Consider the following 20165-nt stretch of genomic DNA (forward strand, 5'->3'; position numbering starts at 1 on the left):
AAATGAAGAACAGTACAAGTAGAGTCAAAACAAAACCAATGTAGTACAACAAGTATACAGTCAAACACCCTGCCTAAAATAAACCCCCCCCCCCCAAAAAAAAAGCCCTTAGCGGTCTTGTTTCCATTGGTCCTTGGTAATCAAATTCATCTTCATATAAAAGCAAAAAAAAACAAAAAGAGTGTATGTATGTGTGTGTGTGTGTGTGTGTGTGTGTGTGTGTGTGTGTGTGTGTGTGTGTGTGTGTGTGTGTGTGTGTGTGTGTGTGTGTGTGTGTGTGTGTGTGTGTGTGTGTGTGTGTGTGTGTGTGTGTGCGGGGGGTAAGGTATAAGGTAAGGGGGGTGATCACGTCTCACCTGTCTATGGGAGAAGTGATAACTACCTCCACCTCTGGCCTCCCAAAAGGTGAATTTTCAAGACCATTGTTGTTCTGTGCTTCTTGTTAAAGACTATAAAACGTGTTCAAAATGCATCTTGTAATGATATTTTGTAAATAGTTTTATTTTCCTTCCTTAATGAATAAGTTGCTAGAATCCAGACTAATTTCCATGTTTGACCTCTGTTGTTTTCAGGGTCTGAAGTGAGAGTGGTGTTGGTAGGTCAGGAGAAAGTGGGGAAGAGTTCATCAGGAAACACCATCATGGGAAGGAAAGTGTTTGACTGTAGGTTAGATTTTGCAACGGTCACTCTGAAATGTCAAAAGGCAGTGGGAGATGTGTTCAACAGGAGGGTAACAGTGGTGGACACCCCTGGACTCTATAACAGCACACTGTCAGAAGAACAGCAGGAAGCAGAGTTGGAAGCAGCCTTATCGCTGAGCGCTCCAGGTCCACACGTCTTCCTCTATGTAGTCCAGCTGGGACGCTTCACAGAACAGGAACGCAAGGCCCTGAAGACACTGGAGAGAATCCTGTCACCTGACGTCAGCGCTTACACCATGGTTCTCTTCACTTATGGAGACAGACTGGAAGACACAAACATAGAGCAGTTCATCAGGGAGGACGAGAACCTAAAGAAACTGGTTGACAAATGTGGAGGAAAATATCATGTGTTCAACAACAGGGATACAGGAGACAGAGAGCAGGTCAGAGAGCTCCTTGAAAAGGTTGATTCAGTGATCAGTGAGAGAGGATACAGATATTATGTAAGACCTCGTCCTGCAAAGGCTGGCTGTGTGAAGAGTTTCTTTAATGCCATGTGTACGTGTCTGATCGCTGTACGAAGGTTCTGTTGCAGCACAAAAGGTCTGCTGTGTTTGACAGGTGCGGCAATCATTTATGGTTGTTATTATTATGTCCATGGTTCGGTACCCCAAGTGATCCCAAGCGCGAAGGTGGCGATCGGGTCACACACTGACAACTGAACAAATGTAAATGTATGCTTTCCATTAAGTCTGTTTCATTTGTTTTTGAAAAGCATAGCCTGGAAATTCATTTTTATGGTACTGGCAACATTTAAATGTCTACAGAAACTCTTTTAGCTTTTAAATTAAGTTGATAATTAAGAGCCATAAGACCCAATTTCAGCAAGAATCTTGTAAATGTTCTAATTTGTATTCAGGCTACCAATGGATGCTTTATTTCAACTTTGCAATATATTGCAATATACATCAAGTGTTGGGTGACCAAAAATGTCCACATAAAATGGTTCTGATCATGCACGCACGCACCGATGCATAATTAACCAACTCTAATTCTATCACTATCTGTCTATAATATATGGTGAATAAACAGACTGAGATTATGGTGTGTTGTTGAAGACATGCTTCCTATATCGATGATTGAGTTGTGTGCAATACTTTTCATCATAGCTACAAATAGAAAAAGCGCTCCTCGGAACACAGGTCTCCACCAGGTCAGGAAGGTTTTATGGACTAGCAATGTAAATAATTCTGTCATTTTAGAGGTGAGTGGAATCTTTAGAAGTTGAGGGATTAATGTTTCTGAAGTTATTGCACAGACACAATATATTGATTGGCGTAATTATTTGGCGATATACAGTAATAGGCCAATGTGAAAAGGGTGCATTTCTTCCTGTGTTTTTCATGGCAATAGGACGCTGCGTTCATGTTTTGAGGGATTTTGTTCAAAATGAGCCACTCCTGCAAACTTTGGATGCCAATATTAGCCAATCAGGATGGAATAAAAGAAAATCTGACGATCACAAGATTATAGAGATGTGTGTGTACCGATTTGTGTGATGTTTGGACAAATTCGGCATGAGCAATTTCAAATAATGCATTCATTATTCGGTCTCAGTGCTACTGTATAATAGGAAGTTGTGCAAAATGCATGCTGAGGTTTTTCCTTGGCCTCTAGGGAGTGTGCGTGCAATGTTTCACGCTTGGTCTCTGCCACGCCTTCGGCCCGGCAGAGACAATGATAGATGAATATTGAGAATTGTCTTGTCTCACACTGTGCCACAACAACACTAAACTAAACAATATTTTAGTAAAATGCACGTTTTTACTCTTACTTTCCCAAATAACGAATTACTTTCATAATAATTGTTGGTGCCAGTGGGGTGAGGTACTGTTTGTAATTCAGGAGGAACACCGTGGCTGGAGCAACTTTATCAGGGCTGAACAAAGGGAGGTGGGAGAGGCTTCATGGGGAAACAGTACAAGTAGTAAGAATGTTCTTCATCAGGTCTGCTGTGCATGGCAGCATTCATGCCCGGTTCCATACACTTTGATTGATTGATTGATTGATTTTAAAGTGCATCAAGCTTAGCATACTGTAGGAATGGGGAGAAGGAAAAAAGGCTAGAATAATAAACCTGCCTAACTTTAAGCTGCATTTTACTGCAGCCTCTACTGTACATACGGTCCCAATCTTTCATGAAATTGTTGTAACAAACCGTATTTTAAATGTTTCATTTAAAAAACACTGACATCTGTGTGAATATGTAATGAATTATCTTTCCGGCGTAATCCTCTGCTTTACTTTAACATCTCAGTGGTATCTATGAAGGATATTTTTCAGTTTAATTGTTTGTTTATGCTTGTCCTGTTTGTAAAAAGTGATCACAACCTACTGGACTTTTTTTTTTGGGGGGGGGGGGCAAAAACAACAAAGAGAAAAAATGCTTTATGTGGGAGGGGAGAGGGGGACACTAAGAGAAGGCTATGACTAAGGAATACAATTAATAAAAACAGTGGAATGAAGATAAGGAAGGTGGAGTTAGCTGAAGAGATGGGTTTGAGAGCGGTTTGGAAGGTTTGGAGGGTGGGGGGTTTCTCTGAGAGTAGTGGGAAGTGCATTCCACAGCTAGGGTTGGGGCACAACAAGCAAAGGCTCTGTCACCCTGCAGCTTCATGGTCCTGGGGACCTCAAGGAGGTTGGCGTCACCAGACATGAGGGAGCGCGGGAGGAGACATGGCGTTTGAGATGGACATTGTACGGGGGAGCCAGAATGTTCAGTGCCTTGTAGGTGTTCAGTGTAAGAGGTGATAAGATGTCAGTTAACTTGTACGCCTTTATTTACAATATATCACCAGTGAATTATGAATGACTATGCATATCATTAATAAATATAGGTAAATATAGGTACCTATGAACAATACATTTGACATTGACATAATATATCATAATAAATCGTCTAGTGCTGCAGTGTCAACTTGCCTCACTTTATGTTCATTTTGTTTTATTTGACATATTTGATGTGTGTGATTGTGCACTATATACAGTATATGACTACTGGGTGTTGTTAACTTGGGAAGACTTGTATTGCGATGGAACTCAGTGTAATGTGATCACCCTCTGCTGGACGCTTGAGGGAACTGCTGTCACGCAAACCACTTGAACTGATGGATGCTTGTAGCTGCATTCTCATGCCTACAGCATTGGTTAATACAAAAAAAATATTATGTAAAAAAGCAGCAGATGCCATAGCATGCCAAATCATCAATACATGCGATAATTTCAAACTGGACAACTGTGACTTCAGATGGTTGACATTTCTCAAATTGTGTTGAGTGGGGGTCTTTGGACAATCATAACACAAGTCATCTACAAATGCATCACATTATATCAAGTGTATTTTGTGCAATATCAAGATACACTACACAATATCAAGATACACTACAACATTGTTGAATGTTTATTCCCCGACTAATCCATATGGAGTAAAGAAAATATATATAAAAGTAGATAAAAACTAAAAAAAACTAAAAAGAATATATATATATATATATATATATATATATATACATATACATATATATATATATATATATATATATATATATATATGATTTTCAACCTTTTCAATTGTAGCCATGGAAGGATATTGTTATTCTTAAAACTGTGTTGCTGTTCAACCAGCAGAGGGCACTATTGGCCATTGTATTGTCTGAATTTAAAGACAAAGCAAATATGGTGCATATTACTGAGTGATCAGCACATGAATGCTATGGCGCTATAGAGATATTTAATACTTATTTTAATTAGTTAGTACTAGTTGATTTTACTAATTAACTAGCTAACTAGAATAAAAAAATATTCCACATACATCCATATTGCCACGTTTCTCTTAATATATTTTAAGAATGCATCTTGTTTTTGTACTGTAAATGATTGCGACCAAAGGTCGCATATACTCTGAAGAATCGTGTCGCTTGAGTGTCCTTCCTTCCTTCCTTCCTTCCTTCCTTCCGTATCCTCGTGACCGTCCTTCCGTATCCTCTGTGATGTCAGTGTGATGTCAGCGAGTTGTGACATCACTTCCTGTACAGGGCGGCTACACGAAATGTGGATAACACTATATATGGAGATAGTCCAGTCCATCATGTCATATGGGACTACCGTCATAGAAAGTAGCCATTGTTAGGCCGGAGTCATTGGCTGTCTAAACATGGAGATGTGGATAACACTATATATGGAGATAGTCTAGTCCAATATGTCATATGGGACTACCGTCATAGACAGTAGCCATTGTTAATCCGGAGTCAATGGCTGACTGTCTGTACAGGAAGTGATGTCACATGACATACTTTTTATGCCCATATATGAGTCCTAACATGGAGATGTGGATAACACAATATGGAGATAGTCTAGTCCAATATGTCATATGGAACTACCGTCATAGACACAGCCATTGACTCCGGCCTAACAATGGCTACTGTCTATGACGGTAGTCCCATTATGACATGATGGACTGGACTATCTCCATATATAGTGTTCTCCACATTTCCATGTTTAGGCCCCATCACTCACACCCTCGATGGGGTTGGCGATAGGGCCTTTCTGTGTGGAGTTTGCATGTTTCCCCGTGTCTCCTAGGGTTGATACCCTCACAAAAACATGAACAAACTCCCCCCAGAATGATAACAACTAGAATCGTCAGAGAAACACTGTGGTTGGCCAGATAGTCAAGAATTGGCGCATGTCACCCTGAGGTGTCTTACTAGTATAGTCTCTTGTATCAGTGCTTACTTACCAGTCAAGAAGAACAAACAACAAAGACACCGACAGTTGAGACTGACTGGTAAAATGTATCTTTCCATGTTAAATAGTTTTAAATGTGTTTATGTGTTTAGGTTTGTCTGGGATGTTTGTGTCTTCCTCTCCTCCTGTCTCTCTACTCCCCGCTATCATACTCTCAGGTCTGAAGTCACAACCTCATCAGCTGTCAATCAAACCATTACCTAACCCCACCTTCATCCAATCATCACCACCTGCTGTCTATAAAAGGCTGGGCCCCATCTCAGCATCCCTGTGTTGTTTCCCTGTGTTGTTTTTGTAGTTAGTCCCAGAGCAAACTTTTGGTAGTTTGTTATTTCACTATATGCCACTGCCTTTGGACAGGGAAAGACAGAGGCCTCTATATAGGTTGAACTTGTTAAATACACTAGGTAAGGTGGTTGCCACTTATGTATTTTTAACTTGTTTTTGCTTAGAGTAGTTAAGTAGGCAGGCTTTTGTTTTACTAGACTAGTTACTTGTTGGGGGCAGGTTTCTTGGTATTCAGTTGTCTTTGTTTCACTTGGCTGCTTCTTATGTTTTTCTTTTGTCAACAACCGTGTCCCTTGGTAGTGGCTTGTTTTGTTTGTTTTATGCATACTGGTTTAGAACACTTGCAAATACCTGTAAACAATACAAGAGTAAAAGCACACCAGCACCTTTTGCACTCTTGAACTGCGTTGGTGTACCTTATTTAAACTTCCATGCTCAGGTTTTTCAATCTTAAAAGGGTTTGTAACAGTTTACATACTGTACACTCAGAACAGAGCTATAAGACATTGTACAGTAATGACAACATAATACTGATGAGATTTATTCTACCAGTTAATTTGTTGCTCCCAGGAGTAATTCTTCATTGAATATAAGGCACAGACAACGTTTCGACCCCCCTCTGGGTCTTGAAGACCCCTAAAGCCTCGATCAGGGTCTGCGGTGAAGAGCTATCCACCCCAAATTTGAGGTGGAAAGCTGTCCAGCACCTGAAACAATTTTAGTTTGGGATGTGCGTGCCATCGAGCTCGGTGCAGTTAATTTAGACACTGAAGTTAGAGTTTTAGTAATTCCCCTCTTTCATTCGCTAACAAGTTAATTAATTCATACGCCCACGTTCATTCTTACTTCATTCTCATTGGCTACAAGCTACTTCATACATGCCCTCATTTCTCAGTGAAGTCCTTATAAGCAGCCTCTGCTTACTGCTCATTCTACATGTTCAGCTGTCAAAGCAGGTTGTGTGATGAGTGTTAGAAAAATCCTCCACCTCCCCGGCCTCCTCCCTGTGGCATTTAGCTTCAGTTGTAATGGAATGTACTGTGATAGGATAACATGTGGGTTGTACTATGGTTATTCCATGATTGTGGTATGATGAAATGTTTATTGTACTATGGTTATTTAACTTTTATCTTTTATCTAGGGGAGGGGAGACGGTGAGTTAAGATTCTGTCTCTATTGGGACGCAACTCGAACAGCGCTGAATCGGCCAGCAAGGCCAAGATCTTCCCCCGGCCCCGTCCTACGAGATCAACTCGCTCTCCCTCGAATCGGCTGAAACACTGGCAGGCAACGTAGAGCGAGCGTAGAGTTTTTTTATGGCCAACTACTTCTTAAATATTAAGGGGCTGTAGCCTGTAGGCCAGGGGCCAATTCTGATATCTTCACAAATTGGTACCACCCAAGGTGACGTAATTTTTTTTTTTTTTTTCATTTTTGACTTCCTACATGTCTCTAGTTTACATTTTGGTATGATAACCCTTTCTGAGAAACAGCTTAATTGAAAACGCCCACAAAACTGATGAAACTGATGAAAAGTGATGACTCATCACTTTTCATCACTAAACCATCGTTTTCTGGGGCCATTTGTAGCCCAAGGAATGTTTTTTGTGCAAAACAAATGCTTGCAATGGATTCAGCATCATGACAAACCACTAGTTAGACCCCTCACATCATACTTAAATACCCAGAAAAAAGAAATCTGGGTATTTTCCTCCTGTATAGAAAGTCGATGGGAGATCGACTCTAGCGGCTGATAACATCAATGAAGCTGGGTCTCAGAAAGGGTTATCATACCAAAATGTAAACTATAGACATGTAGGAAGTCAAAAATAAAATAAAAAATAAAAATGTACGGTCACCTTTGGTGGTACCAATTTGTGAAGATATCAGAATTGGACCCTGGCCTACTGTAATCGATCTGTGTTCCACCTTGCTGTTCTCACCAAGTGGACAGAGTGTTTTACAGGAACATTCAGCCCGTTGGGGCCCAGCGTTGTGGAAAAACGGCCTACCGTTACACCATTTCTTTACACTGTAGTTGTAGTGCAGACTTTGCCATCCACTTGAGTTTGAATGATTTAACTGTATCCTTAAAGTGTTTGGTGAATTATGATAAAACCACAATAAGACCATGAGAAGATGCAGAATTAATCATATACTGCACAATCACTATAAAAGCATGCAAGCACAAGATGGAGAAACACAGTACTTTAATCATCTGCCAGACAGCAATATAGTGGCTAAAAGATGACCACTGATAGTAACAGAATGTCACCACCCAATCATCAAGGACGATGATAAGCAAAACCGAAAGAAGAAGTTGCACAGTCAATAAAATGAATGACTTTATTACAGTGTTCCATGATAAGTGTATTGTGACCTTTCATGTTAGCATGAACTTAAATCACCTCACTGAGGCTCTGGACAGAATGACACTCCATACACAGTAAATAAGAAAAGAGGTTTTGTATCAGCAAAGGGTTTCTCAGTGGAATGCTGGACCCACAATCCACCATGCTGTACATTAATAGTAGGAATTTAAAAAATCCCTAAAAGCAGCGCATTCAAAAAAACGACGAGGACAAATAACTCACATTTCCACTTTTTGTTTTTAATTGGCAGACAATTCATGCACAGTGCATCATCCATCCATCCATCCATCCATCCATCCATAGGTCTATATGTATTGTCTTTATTTATTATCTGTGCTAAATAGCTCTATATTACAATATTATGGTAATCGGATGGGTTGGCCAATCTGGAGCCACGATCTGGGGGGCACTGCCCACCACGTCTCTATCATTTTAGCCGTTTTTTATGGCTTCATGGTTTCCTAACTGTTAAGGGGCTGTAGCCTGTAATCGATCAGTGTTCCACCTTGCTGTTCTCACCAAGTGGGCAAAAGATGATGTCCTTGCCAACTTCAGGTCATTGACTTCAATAAAAGGCATGCTTCACTGCTGTCCTTTGACCACTGATAGTAACAGAATGTCGCCAAACAATCATCAAGGACGATGATAAGCAAAACCGAAAGAAGAAGTAAGACAGTCAATAAAACGAATGACTTCATTACAGTATTCCATGATAAGTGTATTGTGACCTTTCATGTTAGCATGAACTTAAATCTGGACAGAATGACACTCCATACACAGTAAATAAGAAAAGAGGTTTTGTATCAGCAATGGGTTTCTCAGTGGAATGCTAGACCCACAATCCACCATGCTGTACATTAATAGGAATTGAAACAAATCCCTAAAAGCAGCACATCCAAAACTTCAAAAGGACATGGACAAAGAACTCACATTTCTACTTTTTTGTTTATGCGTGCGTGCGTGCGTGCGTGCGTGCGTGCGTGCATGCCAGACATGTGCAGAGCAGGTTGGCGTTAATGAAAATACAGAACAAGTAGCATAGACTACATTTCACTCAGTCACATTGCATGGCAACTCAAGAACGGTTGGCCTGCAAACCTATACGGCATAATCACACCACGTATGGATATAACCAGGCCGATGTGAGGTTGACTGAAAACTAATGTTCCCTCTAACACACACATGGGCAACACAAGGCCCGGGGGCCGGACCCGCCCCTTTGGCCATCTCAATGCGGCCCGCCAAGTCCTCAAAGAAAAACAAAATGACCCCCTCAAAAATGTACATGCTGCCGTATGTTAATGGTGTTGATAAATGTTAAATTAACTTGACTCCAATTAATAGTACCGTAATTCCTATTTACCATTTGAGTACTATACCGCATTCCTCCATTCGTATGTACTCAAAGTGTTACGTTTGTATCATAATGAAAGTGAAACAGTCCATGCTTATAAGATAATGTGTTTTATCAGTGACCTAGGGAGTGGTGCATATCAGATAAGATACAGTTCAAATTTATAGGCTCATAATAGTTGATACGGCATTGAAGTGGATTGTTTTATGCAACCCACCCTTTAATTGTATATGGCCTACACCAGAGTACAGTACAGCTGAAAACATTTCAGTTTCAATTTTAAGTTGTGAAAGCCTAACTTATTGTAAAGTATGTCAACCAAATTCATGCAGTTGTAACATAATTCAGCACTGTGTGTTTCAAGTTTCAATTCAATTGTACAATATGTGGCCCTTCACTCACTCTGTCGAAGTCAGTATGGCCCTCTGGAAATAAATGCTGCCCACCCCTGCTCTAACGTGAGCGTGTGCGCACAACTCAGGAACAGAGTGTTTTCCAGGAACATTCTGCCCGATGGGGCCCAGCGTTGTGGAAAAACGGCCTACCGTTTCTTTACACTGTAGTTGTAGCGCAGACTTTGCCATCCACTTGAGTTTGAATGATTTAACTGTATCCTTAAAGTGTTTGGTGAATTATGACAAAACCACAATAAAGAAGACCATGAGAAGATACAGAATTAATCATATACTGCACAACCACTATAAAAGCATGCAAGCACAAGATGGAGAAACACAGTACTTTAATCATCTGCCAGACAGCAATATAGTGGCTAAAAGATGATCTCCTTGCCAGCTTCAGGTCATTGACTTCAATAAAAGTCATGCTTCACTGCTGTCCTTTGACCACTGATAGTAACAGAATGTCGCCAAACAATCATCAAGGAGGATGATAAGCAAAACCGAAAGAAGAAGTAAGACAATCAATAAAATGAATGACTTTATTACAGTATTCCATGATAAGTGTATTGTGACCTTTCATGTTAGCATGAACTTAAATCACCTTACTGAGCCTCCGGACAGAATGACACTCCATACACAGTAAATAAGAAAAGAGGTTTCTTGAGTTTTGCTAATTTTAAGGTATTTAAACAAGTCAGTATCATATGTAAGACCCTAAATGGTCTATGGCCACCTCCCCTAAAGGAACTCATCAAAAGGAAGCCTGATAGAGGACTCAATACTAGGGCAATCACTAGAGGGGCCTGCGAAGTACCGTACCGGTTAACCGCTTTTGGAAAAAAAACCTTTCAGTTCAGGGCTGTTCAATCTGGAATGACCTACCTCTAACAATAAGAGATTGTTTGTCATTTCCATCCTTCAAGTACAATCTAAATAAATGGTTAGAAAACAGAGGGTAAGGAGTGCATCTGTTTGGCTGTAGAGTAAAAATCTCCCACACAAGGTGCTCTTTGGTAGTCAGGTGACAAAATTGATGCAAAAAAAGTTAGACCAAGGCACTCTTGAGGGACAGTTAAAAAGCCTTTATTTTAGGGCTAATGCATAGCAAGAAATATAAAAAAGCACCTACGCGTTGCGGCACAATGCCTTCTTCAGGGTGACTGTCACCCTGAAGAAGGCATGGGGGGGAAGCACTGCAGCAACAACAACAGTGTGGAGACTGTGGACGTTAGCGTTTAGTGTCCAGGCTAGCAGGAAGAAGGGAAGTTGCCTAGTAACTGATCTCATAGGCTATTCAGTAGCCTATCAAAAGTAATTAATTAATAACTATCACCGTGATGCGCAGTTTTGCGCACCACGGTGACAAGCATTAAAATATGACACCCCAGTTATGATTAAAAAACGTAAAGCAGTCTTATTCCACAATGCTTTAATATAAAGTTCCAATTTTTTTATAGGGGTTCAGAAATGACTAATTCTACATGTAAAATGTGTCTATAAAGAAATAGCTTAATTCCCTGAACTGGGCCTTTAAAGCCAACAAATCATTATTTCGAACGGTAAAATAAATTATAATGCTTTGTGCCTTTTACTATCTTGCGTTCTTGATCATGCTAGCCATATTTTATACTGTACTATTTGGAAATTGCATTAAATATGCGATTTCTGTGTTAACTCTATAGGCTATAGTAGGATTTTCCCCTTCAAAATGTGACTTCAGCACCGGGGGATGCTGAGTGGGCGGGCCGTGAATAAGGCTGAGTCACAATGTTACGTACAGTATGGGCTGCCACATTTTTCAGAAAACCTTTTAGTGAGAGTTGTCGTATGAGCCTGCATGTGCCACCATTCAAAAACAAAAACAGAGTTTCAATAGGGTTCAAGACTTTCAGGCTTGGCCCCTATTAATATATATTTGTTTTGTTTTTTACTATTTGAATGCTCCCATGGTTTAAAATCTCTATCAAAAATGGCAGAACTAAAACTCTTATGGCGGTGTGTTGTGTTTGTATTACAGTTGGTGCTGTATCTTATTGTTTGTGGTTGTGGTGTTTGTGTTGCAAGTTTTCAACATTGAACTATGTCGTTAATATATGAGTTATGTGGAAATAAGAAAAAAGCCTGGAGGATTGATTGTGGGGTTTGGCTTGCAAAGTGCACTTTGATGACATGTATATAGCTATAGGCCAAGCAATGTGCTATGTATACATAGCACTTTGCTTGGATATTCAAAAAATATGAAAAAGCAAAGATATCTGTGTTGATCACATGACTATAGAGATCATGTGTAGGAAGATGTGTGGATACAATCTTAAGGAGTCATATTAAAAAAGGGTTTTACATAAGTCGGCCTCCTGGTAGAGCTATATAACGCAAATTTGAGAAATTAAGGGCAAAAGCTTTTCTTTAGCCTCTCGGGAGTGTGCATAAAAAGTTTTACACCGAACGGTGAAGTTATAGATAAAAACATAAAACAGTCTTGTATAGCCACCATGAGTCTGATTTTACATTTTTTAAGTGACATGTCTTCCTCTGCCTAGTGTGAATGTGTGCGCAAACTTTGGAAGGCAATCTTAGCCAATCAGAATAGAATATGAATAGCCTATAATAGGCCTATAATTGTGATAGGCCTATAGTTGCATGACCTCCAAAAACTCACTCACCCCAAAGTGCTCCCAGCCTTTGATCTCGCTGTAGAGAGCGTCCCCTGGACATGCTGTGTCCACAACCTGTCTGTGTACCCTGGATGGTGAAGTTGGCCACCAGCTGACAGCCACCGACGGCGCAGGACGTCAGACGGTCTCTCACCAGCCCCATTATCCAGTAGTGTACACTGCGTGAGCGCCTGTGTGCAGGCTGCCGTTCCAACTGTTCTGTGTGTTTTCTGTGTGAGTGTCTCTCTGTGAGCTTGTTTTCTTCCTATAAGGGGACTTTTGTTTCCTTTGCTCTGTTATATATCCTATGGATACGGACAATGTATATCGTCGCGGCAATACCTTCGTTTACTCGAGAGGGGATCTGCTCGCGCTACGGAGAATGGGACACGCCGGGTCGCGTCACCAAATCCCCGGGGAACTGAAGCGGAGGTACCGGGGCTGTAGAGCTGGCGCTAAAGTAAAGACTGGGATAACAAACAGCAAACGGCGGCGGTATAAACCATCCATTCCCTCTGTGTTGATGGGAAATGTGAACAATCTCTCTAGTAAGAAGGCGGATGAACTACGAGGATTAATCAAGACGCAGAGAATATACAGAGAAAGCAGCCTGATCATATTGACGGAAACATGGCTAACTAGCCTCCAACCTGACTCCAGTGCGGAGGTACCGGGATTCAGTCTTGTGAGGGCGGACAGAGACCTCAAAGTGACTCGCAAGTCTAAAGGTGGGGGTCTTTTACTGTACGTTAATAGCAGATGGTGTAACCCGGGCCATGTGACTGTGAAAGAGATCATCTGCTCCCGTGATATAGAACTGTTAGCTGTCAGCCTAAGACCCTATTATACCTAGGGAAATATCACACGTTATTGCCGTCTGTGTTTACATACAGCCGAGGGCTGACGCAGGGGCAGCGTGTGAGACGCTATACTCAACCATAGCTAGGCTACAAGCACAGCATCCAGACTCCTTTATAGCCATATCGGGAGATTTTAACCAACGAATTCGCTTCTTGCAAAGGGTTGCCCCGCTGATCAATATTAAATCCCGAAAGACACTGGGAGGTGCTCTTATTGGGCCCCTCATTGATTACGGAGTCCTTGTCTGGTATCGCGACGCCCCAGCTGCCTTAAAGTTAAAGCTCCAAACAGCCCAAAACAAACTAATTAGGGTTGTGCTTGGTCTCCCTCCTCAGACCCACCTTACCGATCATCACCACGAAAGCGTGGGATGGCTCAAAGTAGCTGACAGAGTACAGCATCTTGCAATGGGCCTGGTGTACAAGATACACTACACCTCCAAGATTCCCATGTACCTGACAAACTACTTCTTAAAGGTCAAGGATGTTCACAATCACAACACCAGAGGCAGCTCCACTAATCATCATCAACGTAGATTTAACACTAAACAAGGCTCTAACTCGTTCTCCTGCTACACCATCAACATGTGGAACGCCCTTCCACAAGCCCTAAAGGAGAGCAAATCCCTAGCCTCCTTCAAAATTGGTATGAAAAGTCACCTTCAGACAGCTGCTACCCGTGACTTGTAAATAGACTAAGCCCCCATGCTCCCCCCCCCCCCCCCCCCCCCCCCCTTTCTCTTTTTTGTTTTTGATGTTATGCTTTTGAAACTGATATTATCCTAGATAAAGTACTATGTTCTATCCGTCTGTCTTTCAATGTTATATGAGATACTTAAAGTGTGGTTCCTGTGGAAATAAGCCTCGGCTTTCTAGGATCTCCTTTTAGTTCACCTTGTACCAGTGATTTGTACTGTCATGAAACTGTACTTTTTTCTATTGCAAACTTCTAATAAATTCTTCAATCAATCAATCAAAACCCTTGATGGGACACTCAAGGCTTTTCATCAGTTTGTGGACTGCCCAACTAGAAAAAATAAGACTATTGATCTGCTGTATGCGAACCTCAAGGAGGCATACATGGCCACCCCCCTGGCCCAACTGGGAAAGTCTGACCACAATATGGTCCATCTACAGCCCCAGTATGTTCCATTAGTCCAAAGGCAGCCTGTTAAAACACAGTCTTTTAGGAAGTGGACCCCTGAAGCAGAGGAGTCCCTCAGAGACTGCTTTGAGTCCACTGAGTGGAGTGTTTTGCAGGACCAACACGGTGAGGACATCGAAGGTCTGACAGACTGCACAACGGACTATATGAACTTTTGTCTGGATGTGGTTGTTCCGGTCAGGACAGTGCGCTGCTTCGCCAATAATAAACCCTGGGTAACCAGTGAGGTGAAGGCTGCCCTGAACAGGAAGAAGTGGGCTTTCATCAACAAAGACCAGGAGGAGATGAAACGTGCGCAGCAGAAACTTAAGCTGGTCATGAGGAGGGCCAAGGACGCCTACAGGAGCAAGGTGGAGAAGAAGTAGGAGGAGGCTGGAGGAGTAGTTGCCAATGAACGAAACCCTGTAGCCTTTGCTGTTGTGTCCATAGGTGTGGGCGCCTTGCCGAACCCATCCTCTCCCCTCGTATATATACCCATCAACACCAGCAACAAAACTTATATAAAGGAGACAAAGATTAATATGGATTACAATTTTCCAGGATCACGGCCTCAGTCCACGTACAGCAGTGACACCGAATTATGTTCGTGCTACTGGGTGCAAAATGTGAATCTATCTTGGTAAAGGTGTGAATGGAGCAGCCAATGTACTGTATAGTAACGTAAATCTAGCCCAGCATGATGGTGCTTGTGGCTGGGTGCTCCTCATTCCCACTGAGTACTCGAGAGACGCAGCATATGCAGTATCAGCGCCCCTGGTGTACAGTGTGCTGCTGTTACAGTATGTGCCCGGCTGTTTGCCCTGATCCTATTTCCCCTAAAGGCGCGAGCAGACTGGCTCCGTACAATCGGACACTAGACGTATGTACGTACAGTAGGTATGTCTTGGGCAGTGCCGTTGTTTGACAGTCACGCTGTTTGGATAACTTCCCTGTCATTTCCCACAGCCACACCTACGGCACAGGCAACGCACGCGCACGCAGAGCAGTGCTGCTTTCAATGGCTTCACGCATCCGACGGACGGATCAGATTAGAATGAAATAGGTTGATCTCAGTGATTCTCAACCTTTTTCAAGTCAAGGACCGTGAGCAATAGGCCATGGACTCCCATTTTAAATGTGTATCTCTGGGACCAAAAATCGACACCGTAAAATACTCACTGTTCATTGAACTCAGAGTTGCAGGCCCATAAGGGACCCATTTGAAACCTCCTCAAGGACCCCTTGGAGCTCCTGGACATTGAGAATCACTGTTCCTATCTGTATCCAATGTCGTCCCAGCCTCTGTCGTCCTGATGGAATCGCTGCATGGCCCTCATGTCAGCAGAACACTGTTCCAAGGTCAGACAGGGCTGGCTGGGAGTAGAGGTGTGAAGGAAGGCCAGAGGGAGTGCCAGGTGTGTCGGAGTCCCTCTGTAGGGCTTTGCACACCATATGCACCGTGGAATTAGCCATAAATCATAACTCTTGTAGAGTGATTTTATTTTGAAAACATTTATCTCTACAAGAGTTATGAAGGGGAGCAGGGACGCTCTTGCTGGGTGAGCCCTTCCGTCCATTTTCTGCTCCAAACATGTACAAATGCAATATATAAGGTGCTCACCGCATTGTCGAAAGAGTTTTCTACTGAACCAGAACCACCCACTCGTCGGCATGTGTTAGTCCATATGTTTCCAATAAATTAAATTAAAGTGAAAATGACCGAACATATCACGTGACGTTGGTCCCCTTCGCTATTCGCTCATACTCATTTATTGGAATCATATGGACTAACACATGCCGACGAGTAGACGGTTCAGTAGAAAAATGTTTTGACAATGCGGTGAGCACCTTATAGATTGCATTTGTACATGTTTGGAGCAGAAAATGGACGGAAGGGCTCACCCAGAAAGAGCGTCCCCGCTCCCCTTTATAACTCTTGTAGAGAGACAGACAATGTATTCAAAATAAAAGCACTCTACAAGAGTTATGATTTATGGCTACCGTGGAAACACACACACACACACACACACACACACACACACACACACACACACACACACACACACACACACACACACACACACACACACACATATATAGTGAACAAGGCTAGTAGGCTACAGAAGTAAACTTTTAGTTTTTATCTTTGGCAGCCTAGGCATGTGAACAAGTTGGTTGTGAGGGGCTTACAAATGGCAGGCCTCTCTAAAAGGAGGGCAGTTACAGCCACACAATTTGGAGGAGGAGCTGTTACCTTTACCCATGATTTATGTCCGCCTGTGTCTGACAAGTATGTCAACTATACTGTATGTAACAATGCTCTGCCGTATAGGCAGAGCAGTGTGTGTGTGTGTGTGTGTGTGTGTGTGTGTGTGTGTGTGTGTGTGTGTGTGTGTGTGTGTGTGTGTGTGTGTGTGTGTGTGTGTGCGCGCGCGTGCGTGTGTATAGGCCTGTCTAAGTTAACTTGTTTAATCGATTATTTGATTCGCAATTAATCGCACATTTCTTTATTTTAGCCAGGACATCATCATTATTATTATTTTGGGAGGCCCCCAGCCGTTGAGTGTTTTCTCACTCAACACTCACCAACATAGGCCTACAGTATAAGTGTATACAGGGTATCTGCACATTTCTAAAGTGACAATTGAATTACTTTAAATTATTTTATTAATACCTCTATTAATACCTCTATACCTTTTTTTCATTATGTCAAAAAGTAATCAACAAACTATACTTTTAAAATGGTCAAACATTGGCAACAATATTCTCTGCTCAATTTAGTTTAGTTTTATTTTGTAGAATCCTGTATGAGGTCCATACCTGTTAATGTAACAAAATAAAATAAAACAATATTTTAAGGAACCTCTATAATTAAAGCATAAAGGTGGACACTAAATTATACTCATGTTGCTAAATACATGAACAGATCCTTATATCCATCTGCTGCAGTCTGTTGAATGCAGTACCATGATTTGTGAGGTTTTTAATTGATTTCCAATAAAAGATGAACATACTTTCGCATAAAACCATCATATTCTTCCACTCCATTTTAATAGGGGTATGAAAGACTTCTAAGATACATTGGGAACAGATAAAAACGGATGGCTTATTTGCGATTAATCGCACAATTAACTAGCTAAATCATGCAATTAATCACAATTAGAATATTTATTATTTATGTATATAGCGATCCACTTCTTACTCGCATTGGCAAGGATTCGATTGACTGTGGTGCCCGCGACCGAGTCGTTCGGATATGTGGTTGTTCAGAATTGCTGATTGCTGTGGAAAAAAGTCATCAATGTGCTGGGTGGGGATACTCACAGTTGATTCACCTGTCCCAGGCTCACAGCAACCAGTCAGAATGAAACAGGAACAGGAAGTGATGTCCAACTTTCACAGTTCACACAAGGGCTCATTGCACACAGGAAACTTGTGGATACCTTTTTTGAAGAATTCTGATTTCCCTTCCCAGTATAGGCCTAAGTGACACATTTTGCTTTCACTGTAAAGCTGAGTGAATTGTGCCGGACATGTGTCTCGTCAGAGTCTGTGGACGTGTCAATGAGCTGGTCCTCTTCTGTTGTATTCTGTAATTCCACTGTACTCATGTAACACAAATACAGTACAACAGCTACTATTAAAAAACAAAGGTTTTAAACTGGTATGTTAAAATTGGCTAATGAGAGAACCGGCTGGCGGCCTACGGCCACATTACTATGACTTAGACATAAAACAAACCAGATCACACCAGAAACATTTGTCCAAATACGGACATATTGATGACCCCCATATGGGACCGACCAACTTCATATTCGCATCGGCAAGGATTCTATGGAATGTTTGGTGCCCGTGATCTCCATGTATGGGCATAAAAGAGACACAGACAGATGGTACTCTGAGGAAGCCCCCTGACACTATTGGTGCATTTTAACAGCGGAAGTGAGTTTGAGTTATTTGTCAATGGGACTCGGCAACTACTGGCGAACTACTGGGTACAAGGATTCACTGCAGGCCCCCCATGAATGCTCTTCATAGGGGGAGGGTGTTTAAACCATTTAGAACGCATTATTTTGTGCTTTAACTATTGAAAAACAGCAGATAAACAAGCTCACAGCGCAGAACCAAGTTTACCACAATGTTGGGTGAAAATGACCGAACATATCACGTGACGTTGGTCCCCTTCGCTATTCGCTCATACTAGGACATGGCGTTTTGTAGGCGGAAGTATTCAGACGTTTTGTAGGCAGAACTTAGCCTTTCCAACGAGGAAACGTGAGAAGTTTGAGTAAACATTCATTTATTGGAATCACATGGACTAACACATGCCGACGAGTGGACGGTTCAGTAGAAAACTGTTTTGACAATGCGGTGAGCACCTTATATATTGCATTTGTACATGTTTGGAGCAGAAAATGGACGGAAGGGCTCACCCAGAAAGAGCGTCCCCGCTCCCCTTTATAACTCTTGTAGAGAGACAGACAATGTATTCAAAATAAAAGCACTCTACAAGAGTTATGATTTATGGCTACCGTGGAATGATGGCTGGGCAGTCTGTGATGAGGGACACACACACACACACAGGAAGAGATGTTCATTGATGATGAGCTATTTTGTGCGATACTGTTAACAAAGTATAACATAATATGGACTAAGCTTAAACAGTAACAAAGGACACTTTGGTATGTTTGGGTTATTGTGTAATTACCTAGCCGTGGTATAGATATCAAAAGTTGTTCCTCCATTTTTTAGAAATGGATCATTCTTAAGCTGATTGACTGAAATTGCAACCGGAAACAGCTCTCAAAGTCATTCTTTTAGCACGCGTCCTATTGGTTTAAGTTGTCAAGTTGTGAAAAGACATCTCGCCAATATTGTTAGTTACGTCATTAACATCGGGGCAAGGTGACTACACAAGTCAACGGCAAAGTTCTTAGTGTACTAGTGTAGCCTGCGTTTAATGGAAGGATTTATTTCTTATTTCGTAATACTCATTGCTTTTGCCTAGATATTTGCACTGAAATGGGATAGCCTATTTTGTGAATACATTGTAGAGTTGCACTGTAATATAGCTGAATAGGCTATATTAATAACTAAGAGATCAATGTGTAATTAATTATCCAATTAAATACATTCTGATAATATAGCCTAATTCATGATAGGCTAATTGTACAAAATCCCCTACTCTGGCCAGGAGTGGGTGGAGTTACTTAATTGATGGGTGGGGGTTGAAGAGCCTGTAATGTTTATATTTGTATATGTTTGGGTGATTTGTTCCTATAGTGCGGTTTGGGTGATTTTGTGCCTGTAATGTTTATGCCACTTAGTTATCCCCTAGTTTGTTGTTAATGTATGCCCTAGTTACTTACTGTATGCTTAAGTGTGTTTGTTGCTGATTTTGTATGTCCATTACAGTTTACAGTTTACAGTTTAGGCATTTAGCAGACGCTTTTAATCCAAAGCGACTTACAATAAGCAGATAACATCACAATAATAAACAAGATAATATGTCAGAACATCATCAACAATATAACAAATGCAAATGGATATCTATCTAGAAAAAACACAGTATAATCAAAGTTCTAAAAACCTAAAGACAAAACAAACTAATGCTAACTAGCTTCATGTATGGTCACTGATTTTTCTGT

At 41.5% G+C, this 20165-nt stretch overlaps 2 protein-coding genes across 2 annotated transcripts; one reads left to right on the forward strand and one right to left on the reverse strand.

Annotated features, from left to right (window-relative positions):
• Positions 1–2: 2 nt before the first annotated feature.
• On the forward strand, positions 3–5611 carry LOC308282649 (GTPase IMAP family member 2-like; the record flags this gene model as incomplete). Its single annotated transcript, XM_080723038.1, has 3 exons — positions 3–18; positions 573–1084; positions 5540–5611. The coding sequence occupies 3 exons, from the start codon at positions 3–5 to the stop codon at positions 5609–5611; spliced, it is 600 nt and encodes a 199-aa protein (XP_080579164.1).
• A 5411-nt stretch (positions 5612–11022) lies between these two features.
• On the reverse strand, positions 11023–16143 carry LOC308282650 (N-acetylmuramoyl-L-alanine amidase-like; the record flags this gene model as incomplete). The annotated part of the gene is given in 6 exon segments (XM_080723039.1): positions 11023–11052; positions 12523–12597; positions 12599–12625; positions 14880–15033; positions 15796–15891; positions 16139–16143. Coding segments are annotated over 6 exon segments (387 nt in total).
• Between the last annotated feature and the right edge of the window lie 4022 nt (positions 16144–20165).

This window comes from Nannobrachium achirus, assembly GCF_963921795.1.
Source record: "Nannobrachium achirus genome assembly, chromosome: 4".
Lineage (NCBI taxonomy): Eukaryota > Metazoa > Chordata > Actinopteri > Myctophiformes > Myctophidae > Nannobrachium > Nannobrachium achirus.